The 12,099-nt window shown below is 43.6% G+C and overlaps 1 protein-coding gene across 4 annotated transcripts in view; it reads right to left on the reverse strand.

Moving 5' to 3' along the window:
• Positions 1-12,099, reverse strand: part of LOC135510913 (zinc finger protein 318-like) — a 29,781-nt gene that overhangs the window by 9,967 nt on the left and 7,715 nt on the right. For all 4 annotated transcript variants that reach the window (XR_010451180.1, XR_010451178.1, XR_010451179.1 and 1 more), the window contains exons 2-8: positions 7,334-8,332; positions 5,922-7,146; positions 3,679-3,761; positions 3,472-3,571; positions 3,049-3,368; positions 1,051-1,245; positions 181-280 (exon numbers count right to left, since the gene is read on the reverse strand). Coding sequence is in view for 1 of the 4 variants with exons in the window: in XM_064932238.1 (XP_064788310.1) it covers positions 181-280; positions 1,051-1,245; positions 3,049-3,368; positions 3,472-3,571; positions 3,679-3,761; positions 5,922-7,146; positions 7,334-8,332 (3,022 nt within the window). In the remaining 3 variants the exon portion in view is untranslated. The remainder of the gene's footprint in view (positions 1-180; positions 281-1,050; positions 1,246-3,048; positions 3,369-3,471; positions 3,572-3,678; positions 3,762-5,921; positions 7,147-7,333; positions 8,333-12,099) is intronic.

A 12,099-nucleotide genomic window follows, 5' to 3' on the forward strand; every position in this document is an offset into this window, starting at 1 on the left:
CTATAAAGGTTGCCCAAAATAGGATCCCCTTTACATTGCATTTAGAAATCAATGCTTATTTCTTATGCATATTTTGAATTCAGTGTCTGCAAACTGTGGCAGTAAAAGATTGCTAACAACATTTAACAGTACATAATAAATATTTAGAAAAAAGGAAAAATAAAAGATTTAAGTTTGTACCTTTAGCAGGTTTAGTCATTTTCTCTCCTGAAGAGTGAATCTTACTCTTCTCATTGTTGGAGGAACTTGACGCCCACGGTCGATTGTAAGGATCCTGAGTCTGCAAAGTGGCAAACAAAAAAGCATAACCAATCTGCTGCAAAAATACAAGGGACTGAACAGTTCAAATGAAAAGGTAAAAGGAAATCAGGCCAGTGATGGGGGACAAAAAACAGGAACAGGAGACAGCACTCATGATAGTAAACAAAAGCTCTTCAATTCACTGAGTATGATCAAATATCCAAGAAGGGTACAGCTCCAGCCGATCAGCCCCTCAGCTCTGTGCTCAAGAGATCCTTGCCGAGAACAGCCAATAGGCTTTCAGCATCATAATCAGGAGTCTGCTGCATTCCTTTTGAAGGTAGCTAACTAACTAGCTAGCTAGCTAGCTGACTACATAGTTAACAAGGCCTGTAAAGAGATGAGTCCATCTGAGTGTTTATCAGAAAGCAATTTAAATATAAAGTTAAACTGTAAACTCGACTAGCTATCTATCATACCATCACCAAACCAGTCACACAATGCTAGCTAATAATGTATTATAAAGCAGTAGTTCTGGCCATGCAATCTAATTGGTTATCTTGCAGTTACCAGCATGGCTGGAGCGCAAGTACAGCACAGCTTCCTGACCACTTGCAAAATATATTAATAAGACTACATTCAGCAACACTGTAGCTAGCTCAGTGTTTGTTTACTGCGTGGCTTAGCAAGGATAGTTTGGCTGTTCTCTGTAGTCTGTATGATATGTGACTGGTTCCATAGCAGAACTCCTGAGCACGGAACTGCTGAAGCTGGAGTCTTATTGGGACATTCTACAAGTAGTACACAAACCTTTCGGTGCGATTTGCTGTGCAAGTGCGTGAAAAAATCGAACATGGAACCACAGGTGACATTGCAGCTTTTGCACCAGTGGTTCCCAGCGTCATAGTGTTCAAACAGGTCTGCTGGAGTCTCAGGAGGCTGGGTACTGGCGGGAGCTTTCTTCTTCGTTTTTTCAGGAGAGGCTCTTGAGGACGACGATGCTGCCTAATGAAGAACAGAAGTTACACAAGTCAGCAAAAGAGCGAAATAGGCCTGGAGGAAGCAGACAAAAAAATACATTTGAGTGTTAAAAATTAAAACAGATGTTCGATAAAGAGAATTTTATGATGATCCCCAAACACTGAAGTTTTCAAAATCTCTTACCTTGGCAACATAGGCGATCTGTGTTCCAGCCTTGAGGGAGTTACTCGTGAGTTATCAGAGAATCCTGTTTAAGGCTAATATAGGACTCATATCGTCGTATCCTTGTACACTAATCTCCACCAATTAATGGTCAAAAATCAAATTAAGTACTGATTCGTGAGCAGAGCAAAGCAGTCGAGAGAAATGGACTCAATGAGTGCTGTTCACAGACCATGAGTGTAGAGTGGAAAAACATCAAGTATGACATTTAAAGAGATTCACTCCTCTCAACCAAACAGCTAAAATTCAGAGTCGAGTTTCCAATCGCAGAGGTCATAAAGATTGCGGCACCCACGCACTTACAACAAATGCCTTGTTTACCAAGTTTGCCGTATTGTACGTTGCTCTCAGTTACTCTTCTTTGTATCGTCATAAGCCCAGTATACATGATCCAAGTTAAACGCCATGACGCAGGCAATTTGAAAAATCGGGAAAAGTATATTGTGCTGATTTATTGGGGCACTGAACCATGTTGCGCGCCGTAGTTTAAAAACTCCATGGAATTAGTGGTGAAACCATGACGTCATATTTGAATTCCTACGAGTGTATGCACCCTCGCCATTAAAATCCATTTGACTTTTAAGATGCCAAGCAGCTCTACTGTAAAGATAAAATGTTACATTTTGGTGTATTCTTGTCTTCAAACAATACACAGTTTCCATATTTAATAACTTAAATGATTTAAATTGAATACCTTATGATTACGTTTTTTGAATGAGAAATTAGAGATGAGTGACCACCCTATTAACATACTCTTTTTAAAACACAAATTTGAAAGAATTAGAGCCACTGAAAAGGATTAAAACAGGCCACATAATTAGGATCCCTCTCTGTATGCAAAGTATTCATCCCAACTAATCTCTGATCTTCTATCTACACATTGATAGTGAAAAATGCTTTCGATTAAATGACAGTTAAATTACAAACTGGGGAAAAAGATGGCCGCCTTTCAATTTATGAATGTAAATACCATATATCCAAGCTTCTAACGCAAACATCTTACTGAGTTTGGCATCTCCAGAAACAATTTCAGAGAAAAAGTTTATGGTTGTGGTCTTTCATAAACAAATACAGTGAGAGCAAAATGTAGGAAGCGCTTAAGCATATGTTGGCCATATGAAAGTGAACAGGTTCCACCTATGTTGCAGGTATAAAACACATTCATTTGTAAACATGCATGTATTTGCAGACCAGTTATGAGATTATTTGGGTCAGACATTGGCATACAAAGAGGGAACTTTTCAATCAAGATCGGGATCCAACTCTGACTCTTGGGCAACACCAACATATGACAGAGCACACGGAATGTCCAGGTTAGACTGAGTAGTTGCACCAACATTGATTAACCCCATATCTGATGTATAAGCAGAAGGCTAAATGCCAGGTATTCAAAGTAAATACTGCTTACTGGTATTTAATGGATCAGACAAGGGCAAGTAGACATTTGCATCCAAACCAGCCCTTTTGAATAATTATTCAAGAAGTCATTTAGACTGATATTCCAAAATAAAGCGAAGGCAACATGTTTCTGCAGCAATGAAGGTTAAGGTTCTACCAGTACTTCAGCTCTCTGGCTTGTGCCTGGAGCAGCTTACGGAATTCTACCTTAGCAGAGGCATGGGCCACAGGTGATCTCTCTCGGATGTGAGCACGCTCCTTTTTCTTCTCTTTCTCTGGAGGTGGTGGGTGTGTTGGCTGCTCAAGGTCCGCAGAACCCCTACCCTCTCGCCGGGGCTTGTCATTTGGTTGTAGACCGAGAATGAGTGCCACCTTGTCAAGCTCGGATCGTTTCTTCTCTGCTACCTCGTGCTCTTTGCGGAGCTCAGCAATCTGAGTCATGACCTCTTCCTGCAGCCGACTGATCTCAGACAGTAACGGGTCCTTATGGCCATCCTTTTCACGCCGCTTTTTGCGCAGAAGCTCCCCTACCAAGATAATACAATTTTTATCCAACTGCACAAAACCTAATGAACATTTATGATTTAAAATACAAAGAAATATAGGAAAGGAATGACATGATTGAAGCACCTTGCTGTTTCCTCAATCTCTCTAGTTCCTTCATGAGATAATCTTTCTTTTTCATGCGGATCTCTCTGTCTCGTCTCAGTTTTTCCCGTTCTTCAAGAACCTAGAGAATGGAGAATCATTAGAGAACGAGTGTATGGAAAGAAAACAAAACCAGCCAAAACAGTGTCAAATGGCATTTGAATCGAAGTGGACAGCTGAATACTCCACCTTTTGTTTTTGGCTTTCATTATTTCGCTCCTCTAAAACCCTCCTGTCCTTGCCATTATCTTGAGGGGCCATATTGCATGACGCTATACAGGAAAAATGTACAAAATTAGACAGGAGTTATGTGCTGCAGTTTCATTGATCAAAAAATATATATACTCTACCAGTCAAAGGTTTGGACATACCTACTCATTCCAGGGATTCTCTTAATTTTACTATTTTCTACAATGTAGAATAATAGTGAAGACATCAAAACTATGAAATAACACATATGGAATCACATAGTAACCAAGAAAGTGTTAAACAAATCCAAATATATTTTATATTTAAGATTCTTCAAAGTAGCCACCCATGGCCTTGATGACAGCTTTGCACACTCTTGGAAATCTCTCGACCAGCTTCATGAGGTCGTCACCTGGAATCCCGATCAATTAACAGGTGTGCTTTGTAAAATGTTCATTTGTGAAATTTCTTTCCTTCTTAATGTGTTTGAGCCAATCAGTTGTATTGTGACACGGTAGGGGTGTTATACAGAAGATAGCCCTATTTGGTAAAATATTATGGCAAGAACAGCTCAAATAAGCAAAGAGGAACAAATGTCCATCATTACTTTAAGACATGAAAGTCAGTCAAACCGGAAAATTACAAGAACGTTGAAAGTTTCTTCAAATGCAGTCACAAAAATCATCAAGAGCTATGATGAAACTGGCTCTCATGAGGACCGCCAGAGGAAAGGAAGACCCAGAGTTATGGCTGCTGCAGAGGATAGGTTCATTAGAGTAACCAGCCTCAGAAATTGCAGCCCAAATAAATGCTTCAGAGTTCAAGTAACAGACACATCTCAACATCAACTGTTCAGAAGAGACTGCGTGAATCAGGCCTTTATGGTCTTATTGCTGCAAAGAAACCACTACTAAAAGGACAACAATAATAAGAAGAGACTTTCTTGGGCCAAGAAACACGAGCAAGAGACATTAGACCGGTGGAAATCTATCCTTTGTTCTGATGAGTCCAAATTTGAGATGTTTGGTTCCAAGCGCAATGTCTTTGTGAGATACAGAGTAGGTCAACGGATGATCACGCTCCGCAAGTGTGGTTCCCACCATGAAGCATGGAGGAGGTGTGGGGATGTTTGCTGGTGACACTGTCAGTGGCTTATTTAGAATTCAAGGCACACTAAACCAGCATGGCTACCACAGCATTCTGCAGCAATACACCATCTGGTTTAGTGGGAGTATCATTTTGTTTTTCAACTGGACAGTGACCTACAGGCTGTGTAAGGGCTATTTGACCAAGAAGGAGAGTGACGGAGTGCTGCATCATATGACCTGGCCTCCACAATCACCCAAACTCAACCCAATTTATTTTAATTTTTAATTTTACCTTTATTTAACTAGGCAAGTCAGTTAAGAACAAATTCTTATTTTCAATGACGGCCAAGGAACAGGGGCAGAACGACAGATTTGTACCTTGTCAGGTCGGGGGTTTGAACTTGCAACCTTCCGGTTACTAGTCCAACGCTCTAACCACTAGGCTACCCTGCCGCCCCAGGGCCAATTGAGATGGTGTGGGATGAGTTAGACCGCAGAGTGAAGGAAAAGCAGCCAACAAGTGCTCAGCATATGTTGGAACTCCTTCAAGACTGTTGGAAAAGCATTCTTCATGAAAGTGGTTGAGAGAAAGCATTACACACTCTTGGCAATCATCAAGTGGCGCAGCGGACTAAGGCACTGCATCTCAGTGCTAGAGGCTTCACTACAGACACTCTGGTTTGAATCCAGGCTGTATCACAACCGGCCATGATTGGGAGTCCAAATAAGGGTTTGGCCATTGTATGCCGTCATTGTATGCCGTTCAGAACAATTTGAAGAATTGTTCTGAACTGACTTGCCTAGTTAAATAAAAGGTTAAAGTCAAAGGGTGGTTACTCCTTCAAGAGCGTTGGAAAAGCATTCCAGGTGAAGCTGGTTGAGAGAATGCCAAGAGCGCAAAGCTGTCATCAAGGCAAAGGGTGGCTATCTAAAAATGTGTTTAACACTTTCTTGGTTACTACATGATTCCATATGTGTTAATTCATAGTTTTGATGTCTTCACTATTTATTCTACAATGTAGAAATATAGTAAAAATTAAGAAAAACCCTGGAATGAGTAGGTATGTCCAAACTTTTGTCTGGTACAGTATATATTGATGGGGAATGAACAAGTCATTAAACATCAATTATTCAATGCCATCAGTTTATTCTCACCCTTTCTATCACCCCCTTGGTGCAACTCTGGCTGGATAACTTTAAGGTATGGTCTGTCAAAAGGCGGAGCATTCGGAAAATCTTCAATGGGAGATTGAGGTGGCATGCCAATAGATGGAGGTGGGTACATGGGCCACTGTTGGGGCATGTAAGGCCAGTTCCCATATTGCCCATAGCCAGGAGGTGGATAGTTGGGTGGTACCAGACCATGCGCCTGGGCTTGGGCATAGGCAGGCATGGAGAGAGATGGGTGGGTGGGTGGCACTGGAGTAGTTTCAGGGGCTTGTGAAGCCTTCTGCCCCCAGCTACTGTCCTCAGTCCTCACCTCTCTGCCGCCTCGAGTCTTCCCATGGTTGCTGCGCCTGTCAGATGGGGGTGACTTCTTCCGGTTCCTGCTGTTATCACAGCTGCTACTACGGCTCCGGCTGTGGCTGTCACTACGACTGCTAGAGCTGCTCCCACTGCAGCTCCTACGCCTGCCCCTGCTCCTGTCTGAGCTTCCTGAAGAGTCACGGCGATCCCGCCTCTTGCCAGGTCGACGGGAGGGAGTTTTCGGAGGGGGCCTCTTTCCATGCAGACGCTCCTGAGTCCTGGCAGCCATCTTGCTGATCTCTGTCACCCCCAGGTCCAGCCCGATGGTTTTGAGGAGGTCCTGGATCTTCTCGTACTCCTCCACGTCTTGCTTCTCCTTCCCTTCCAGTGGCCCTGTTCCTGGTGGGTAGTCATTAGGCTCTTCAACCTTGATATTATGGTCAGGGATGGCAGAGGACCTGCTTTGATGCCGATACCTCATGTCCATCTGTTGCTGGCGAGAGCTTCTCGGATCTACAATACCAGGATGGCCCTCGAGGTGCGGTGAGGTGCCATAGCGTGCCGGGTCACTCATAATATCACCATAGAGCTCTGACAGACTGTGCTGACGGGGAGCTGCTGCTGGAGCCCTGCCCCGCTCTACATCATCTTCATCGCCATAAAGGAACTTCTCCTCATCGTCAATGTCTGGTACCTTCTTCCTTTTCTCCTCCTGCGGTGCAGGTGCACCTCCCAACAGGTCAAGGATCCCTGCAATCCCACTGTGGTCCAGCCTACTCTGGGCCATGTGTGGGTCATCCCTCAACTCTCCCAGCATGGTGGCCAACATGATAGGGTCCATGCCTTTCATAGCTGAGAGAAGACGCTCTGCCTCAGCCTCACCAGCAGGGTCAACTCTTGGAGAATCACTGTTCTGCAAAACAAAAACAAAATAATAATCTATGATAACCAAATTGATCATGAATAGTAATTTGGATGAAGAAGAAAAAAAAGCCTTGTGGGATGACAGGGTTAGAGTGAGTATAGAGATGGGTAACACAATACACAGCTATATGCAACACAATTAATTTAACATAGTAAGAAAATTACATGTCCACTACCTGCACATATGACGGGGAGTCAGTCTCAGAGTCCATGCGCCTCTTCAGGATGGACTTTGTGGGAATATTCAGCATGTCTTCCATCTCTTTGCGGCGACGGGCCAACTCCAGCTCCTTGAACCCACTTGTCTTCTTTAAGTTATTATCACCTCCCCTGCTGCTCCTGCTACTGCTGCTAGAACTGACACTGCGGCTCCTGCGTGGACCAGCAGTCTTTGCTCTGCTCACACTGCGGGCCCGTCCATAGCTCTGGCCATGACTCCCACTCCTGCTTCGGGACCTGCTTGGCGGACGGCTCTTGCTCCTTCCACGACTCTTACTCCGTCCCCCCATTTCAGGGCTTTTGCTTCGGGCCCGGCTTTTGCTTCGTCCCCCCATTTCAGGACTGCGGCTTCGGGCCCGGCTTTTGCTCCGTCCCTTCATTTCAGGGCTGCGACTTCTGACACGGCTCTTGCTCCGTCCCCCGATTCCCGGGCTGCGGCTACGAGGACGGCTCTTGCTCCGTCCCCCGATTCCCGGGCTGCGGCTACGAGGACGGCTCTTGCTCCGTCCCCCGATTCCCGGGCTGCGGCTACGAGGACGGCTCTTGCTCCGTCCCCCGAATCCCGGGCTGCGGCTACGAGGACGGCTCTTGCTCCGTCCCCCGAATCCCGGGCTGCGGCTACGAGGACGGCTCTTGCTCCGTCCCCCGAATCCCGGGCTGCGGCTGCGAGGACGACTCTTGCTCCGTCCCCCGAATCCCGGGCTGCGGCTGCGAGGACGGCTCTTGCTCCGTCCCCCGAATCCCGGGCTGCGGCTGCGAGGACGGCTTCTCCCCCTGCTGGGACTCTGCCTCCTGGGGCCACGGTCATCAGGGCCGTCATAACTGGACCTCTTTGGCAGGTAAGGAGGGTAGTCTCTTGAGGGTAGCCCTACCCCAGGTGGTCCAGTCAACTCATTACCCACAGTGATGACCAGACTGTGGTCAGGGGGGATGCCACCACGGGGAGATGGAGATCTCTAATGACAGAAATAGATGTAATCAGTTTCATAACACTGGGATTTTGAAATGATAAGACAGCATTTTGTGCAATTGATGCATTGCTCCAGTAAAAAAGGCAATATGAGCCCGTGCAAGGGACGGGACTAACTTCCAGTTACAGCTAACAATTTAACCAGTATCAGGGTAGAAGAGGAAACAATGAATGTCAAGTCTTCTCTCTAGCCCAGGTAGATACCATTCATTTTCCCATTAGACAGCTCTGCAAACATTGTCAAAATACGTTCGGTACTCACAAAATATGGAGTTTGTGAGCAACCGATACATACTTTCCAAAAAAATGTTAAACATTTATAAGCAACCCCAAAGAAATTTGTCTGTAAATAATCTTTATATTGTTTTTTTATCACGTGCCAAATCCACCTCTTCAGCACCAATAAAATCACTCATTACTGCCACGCACAGGTTGGTACAGTATCCCGAAAGGTTATTTATTTCATTACCTACAACCAGGGCCGCCGGAAAACGTGTGGCGTGGCAGCATTTGCCACAGCACGTTTTAATCAGGTGGCTGCGCCACACCACTTTGGCTTTATACTAAACAAAAATATAAACGCAACATGTAAAGTGTTGTTTCATGTTTCATGAGCTGAAATAAAAGATCCCAGAAATGTTCCATATGCACAAAAAGCTAATTTCTCAAATGTTGTGCATAAATTTGTTTATCCCTGTTAGCAAGTATTTCTCCTTTGCTATGATATTCCATACACCTGACAGGTATGGCATAGCAAGAAGCTGATTAAACGGCACAATCATTACACATTGTGCTGGGAACATTAAAAGGACAATAAAAGGTGCAGTTGTGACAACACAATGCCACAGATGTTTCAAGTTGATTGTCCATGCAATTGGCATGCTGGCTACAGGAATGTCCACCAGAGCTGTTAACAGATAATTTCTCTACCATAAGCGAACGTCACTTTAACGGTGATGCACCGATATGACATTTTTGGCCGATACCCATATCTGATATTTCCCTTGACAAAAATAAACGAGACGGATATTTTAAATTTTAGCAGTCTTTTAAGCATTCCAGTACAGTTAAATAGTTCACACACATTCACTGGTTCAAATCCAGGCTGTGGCCGTGATTGGGAGTCCAAGTGCGGCTCGCAATTGGCCCGGCGTCATCTGGGCCGTCATTGTAAATAAGAATTTGTTCTTAACTGGCTTGCCAAGTTGAAGGTTACACACACACCAAAAAGTTGGTGTTAGCATTTATTTATGTCCCCATTACCAGTAAAACATAATCAAAACCTATTTATTTCACTTACTTGCTGTGCTGTTTCGTTATTCATTTGTTCATTCGTTTCATTCTCAACCAGGATCTCTATGAAAGCCATTTGGGTCTTTGCATGTCAAAAAAAACACATCAAATATCACTACCACCATCTGTTTCAATAGCTATAGTTAGCTAGGAAATTAACTACAGTTGAAGTTGGAAGTTTACATACACCTTAGCCAAATACATTTAAACTCAGTTATTCACAATTCCTGACATTTAATCCTAGTAACAATTCAATCTAAGGTCAGTTAGGATCACCTCTTTATTTTTTAAGGATGTGAAATGTCAGAATAGATAGATTTATTTGAGCTTTTATTTCTTTCATCACAATCCCAGTGGGTCAGAAGTTTACATGTACTCAATTAGTATTTGGCAGCATTGCCTTTAAATTGTTTAACTTGGGTCAAACATTTCAGGTAGCCTTCCACAAGCTTCCCAACAATAAGTTGGGTGAATTTTAGCCCATTCCCCCTGACAGAGCTGGTGGAACTGAGTCAGGTTTGTAAGTCACCTTGCTCGCACACGCCTTTTCAGTTCTGCCCACAAATTTTCTATAGGATTGAGGTCCGGGCTTTGTGATGGCCACTCCAATACCTTGACTTTGTTGTCCTTGAGCCATTTTGCCACAACTTTGGAAGTATGCTTGGGTTCATTGTCCATTTGCAAGACCCATTTACGACCAAGCTTTAACTTCCTGACTGATCTCTTGATGTTGCTTCAATATATCCACATAATTTTCCTACTTCATGATGCCATCTAGTTTGTGAAGTGCACCAGTCCTGCAGCAAAGCACCCCCACAACATGATGCTGCCACCCCCATGCTTCACAGTTGGGATGGTGTTCTTCAGCTTACAAACCACCCACTTTTTCCTCCAAACATAATGATGGTCATTACGGCCAAACAGTTCTATTTTTGTTTCATCAGACCAGAGGACATTTCTCCAAAAAGTATGATCTTTGTCCCCATGTGCAGTTGCAAACCGTCGGCTAGCTTTTTTATGCCGGTTTTGGAGCAGTGGCTTCTTCCTTGCTGAGCTGCCTTTCAGGTTAGGTCGATATAGGACTTGTTTTACAGTGGATATAGATACTTTTGTAACTGTTTCCTCCAGCATCTTCACAAGGTCTTTTGCTGTTGTTTTGGGATTGATTTGCACTTTTCAAACCAAAGTAAGTTCATCTCTCGGAGACAGAACACGTCTCCTTCCTCAGCGGTATGACGGCTGCGTGGTCCCATGGTGTTCATACTTGCATACTATTGTTTGTCCAGATGAATGCCTTCAGGTGTTTGGAAATTGCTCCCAAGGATGAACCAGATTTGTGGAGGTCCACAATTGTTTTCCTGAGGTCTTGGAAGATTTCCACATGATGTCAAGCAAAGAGGCACTGAGTTTGAAGGTAGGCCTTAAAAATACATCCACAGGTACACCTCCAAATTGACTCAAATGATGTCAATTAGCCTATCAGAAGCTTCTAACGCCATGACATCATTTTCTGGAATTTTCCAAGCTGTTTAAAGGCACAGTCAACTAGGTGAATGTAAACTTCTGACCCACTGGAATTGTGACACAGTGAATTATAAGTTAAATAATCTGTCTGCAAACAATTGTTGGAAAAATTACTTGTGTCATGCACAAAGTAATGTCCTCACCGACTTGCCACAACTATAGTTTGATAACAAGAAATTTGTGGAGTGGTTGAAAAAAAAAGAGTTAATGACTCCAATCTAAGTGTATGTAAACTTCCGACTTCAACTGTATATAGCTAGGTGTCAGCATCTAAAATAACCCTAATTTATGAGACAGTTCTTGTTTTATTTATGGTGTCGGACCCATCTATGTGAAGCTAGCCACAGTAAGGATTTTCCACAATAGTGGACTTTGCGGTTAGCTTACAAAATAAAAGTAAGCCATAATTCTACTATTTGTATTACTGTCTATAACATACTTTTATTTTGAAGGCAAACTGCAAATTTCATTGTTGTGCCTAATACTTATTGTGGCTAGCTTCACGACATATAACCCAGTGTGGTCAAGCCTCACTAGCCAGATGAAGCTAGCTGACTGCTTATAACATTAGCTTTGGGCAACAGGGTTAAGTTGCTGACTAGCCATTTATTTTCATGAACTGAAGCTCAATTTCAATAGGCGAACAACAAGTGGCAACCTCGCTAATACCCACTCCCAAGGATTCCTAAATCATTGCTAAGAATAATAAATTACTGCAGGTTCTACTGGTCATTATTTTCTGGCTGCTTGTATTGGTGCTAGCTCGGTACCAAGCTAAAACTAGCTACCCCAGAATTTGCGGTCAAACAAATTATGCTTTATTACCAACGCGGTATTGTAAACACATCGTTCGTTGCCGGTGTTTGCATAGCTTTGACAGTGCTACTGTATCTTTTTTGACACTCAAAGACCCAAACGGCATTCCTGCTAATAGCA

Source organism: Oncorhynchus masou, chromosome 23 (genome assembly GCF_036934945.1).
Source record: "Oncorhynchus masou masou isolate Uvic2021 chromosome 23, UVic_Omas_1.1, whole genome shotgun sequence".
Taxonomy (NCBI): domain Eukaryota; kingdom Metazoa; phylum Chordata; class Actinopteri; order Salmoniformes; family Salmonidae; genus Oncorhynchus; species Oncorhynchus masou.